We start from the raw sequence: 2,143 nt of genomic DNA, 5'->3' as shown, positions 1-2,143 counted from the left end.
CCTAGGTGCGGACGCCACCGGACGCGGTCACCTTCCGGGCTCCTGCAGGACCAGAGCGCCGGGGGCTCCCTGGAAGGCGCCTGGACACCCCGGGTCTTCCGCCAACCCCGACCCTCTCTGGCCCGTCCAGGCATCTGGCCGTGACGACGGGCTGGCACCCTGCCCGCGGGCACCTGCATTGCGCTTGGCGGTCACTGTCCCCTTGACCCCGTCCTGCATGCTCCCGTCCCGGGGGGCCGCGCAGCCCCGAGTCCAGCGTCAGCTGGGTCTCTGCAGTGGAAGCCGAATGTGCAGGGTGGACCGGACACGGAGACCACGGGAGGCCTCGGCCACGGCAGGTGCGGGGCTCCCGCGTGCGCCCCCACCCCGGAGCCCCCGGCTGACCCGTCCCAGCCCCGCGGACCCTCAGCCACACTCAGGAACTCCAGGGCGCTGGACATTAGAAGCGCTTCAGAGCCGCAGGTGCGGGGGTGCTGGGCTCAGCGTCCTGGACTTTGTTCCCAGGACTGACCGCGTGGTTCCCCTTCCCTGCCTCCTGACCCTCCCACAAAGTGACGGGGCGTGGGGGGACCCCAGCCTGGGGGGGGCCTGGAGGGGCCGGGGAGACAGTGGATGACACAGAGGTCAGGAGACAGAGTGCTCACGCCGCGGAAAGAGCCTGGGGACAGCGGACAGGGCGGTGGGGAAAATGTCCGGTCACTTGGTCGGGCGCTCTGAGAGCCCAGGGACGGCTCTTGGGGGACGCGGCCAGCTTGGGGCAGGCGAGGGCCACTGAGGAGGCGTCCCCCACCCCCGTGTCGCAGGCCCCGGCCCCCTGCACCGGGCCCCCCAGCCAGCCCTTCACCGCAAGGCCACGGCCGGCCACACAGGCTGGCTCTGGCCACTGGCTCTGGTCAGCGCCGGGCTGCCCGGCCCGCTGGCTCCGCCCCCGGCCTCTCCCGGCACCCGCCTCCTGGTAGATGGCCTTCGCCAAGGTCGTCCGAGCCCGTCCTTGCCCGGACACCTTCCGCCTGGGCCAGGACCGTGGGGTGGCCCCGGGGTCACCCCAAGGTCGGGGGGGCAGAAGGACACACACACTCGGAGGAGGCCCTGTCTGGGGGGCGCCCGGAGGGCAGCTTGGGGTCCGGTCCTTCCTGAGACAGACCCAGCTGGGCGTGGCGGGGGCCCCCTGCTCCCTGAGGTTATGGGGGCGGCTGTCCATGTTGTGGCCGCACACCCGGGCCCGGGGCCCGGGAGAGCGGGGCGTCCGGGCCAGCGCTCCGATCCCACGACACCCGGCTCGCGAGAGGCCGGCATAAAAGCGCCCCCCGCCCCCCGGACACGCCTGTCCTGGGCCCAGGGTCCACCACCCCCGGTTCTCCCCGCAATCTGCGCTGACTGCAGGGTCAGCACAGGCAGGGAGCTCCCCACAGCTCAGCTCTCCGGGTGGCTTCTGGATTTCAGAGGCAAAGGGCCTTGCTGGCCCCGCCTGGCGGCCAGCTCCCGGGGGAGGGAGGGGACAGCTAGCTTGAAGCGCTCACTGCCCAGGGCCACTGTGTGCAAAACACTGCGCATCTGGCATACCCAGGAATGGTGGGGGCGGGGAGGGGGGAGCCCCGGGGGGTGGGGGTGCTCAGACACGTCGCCATGGACACAACTTCGGTCCTCCGCTGCCCTTCCCTCCTTCCCGCCTTCCGTCCTCCCCAGTCAGACGCAGCTGGCCAGTCCGCCAGCAGGCTGCCCTGGTGCCCTGGACGGTGCGTGCCCAGCACCTCCCACAGCTAGCCTGGGCACCCACGCTGGGCTCCTCTGCTCAAGGCCCTCTGGCCCGTGCGGAAGAGGAGGGGTAAAGGAAGGGGGCTTGGGCCAGGAAGTGGGGGCCCCAGGCAGGCCCCCGCGGGCCTCCTGGGGTGCTTCTCCGCTCTGGCAAGGCCCCCGTGGGCTGGGCGCTGAGCCCCCCGCCGGCGTCCAGCCCTCTCGCGCTCTGCTCCAGGCTCCAGAACTCGGGGTGCTTTTGAGAGTGGAGAAGCCCCCCCCGCGGGAGAGGGCGGGGGGGGGGGGCTCTTGCCCTCCCCAGCGGGTCAGAGCGAAGGCTCCTGGGCGCATCTTGCCCCCGCGCCGGGGTGGCATCCGGCCGCCCGTGCGTGCCCGTCTGCCCGTCGGG

The 2,143-nt window shown here is 72.6% G+C and overlaps 1 protein-coding gene across 1 annotated transcript in view; it reads left to right on the top strand.

Annotated features, from left to right (window-relative positions):
- The first annotated feature begins 959 nt into the window (after window positions 1–959).
- Window positions 960–2,143, top strand: part of DIEXF (digestive organ expansion factor homolog (zebrafish)) — a 25,901-nt gene continuing 24,717 nt past the window's right edge. Inside the window, exon 1 of the mRNA XM_012734209.1 lies at window positions 960–1,050. Coding sequence (XP_012589663.1) covers window positions 960–1,050 — 91 coding nt within the window. The remainder of the gene's footprint in view (window positions 1,051–2,143) is intronic.

Source organism: Condylura cristata, unplaced genomic scaffold (assembly GCF_000260355.1).
Source record: "Condylura cristata isolate star-nosed mole 26May11 unplaced genomic scaffold, ConCri1.0 scaffold00050, whole genome shotgun sequence".
Lineage (NCBI taxonomy): Eukaryota > Metazoa > Chordata > Mammalia > Eulipotyphla > Talpidae > Condylura > Condylura cristata.
The sequence above is the reverse complement of the archived record's forward strand: the minus strand, read 5'-3'. Positions and strand labels throughout refer to the sequence as shown.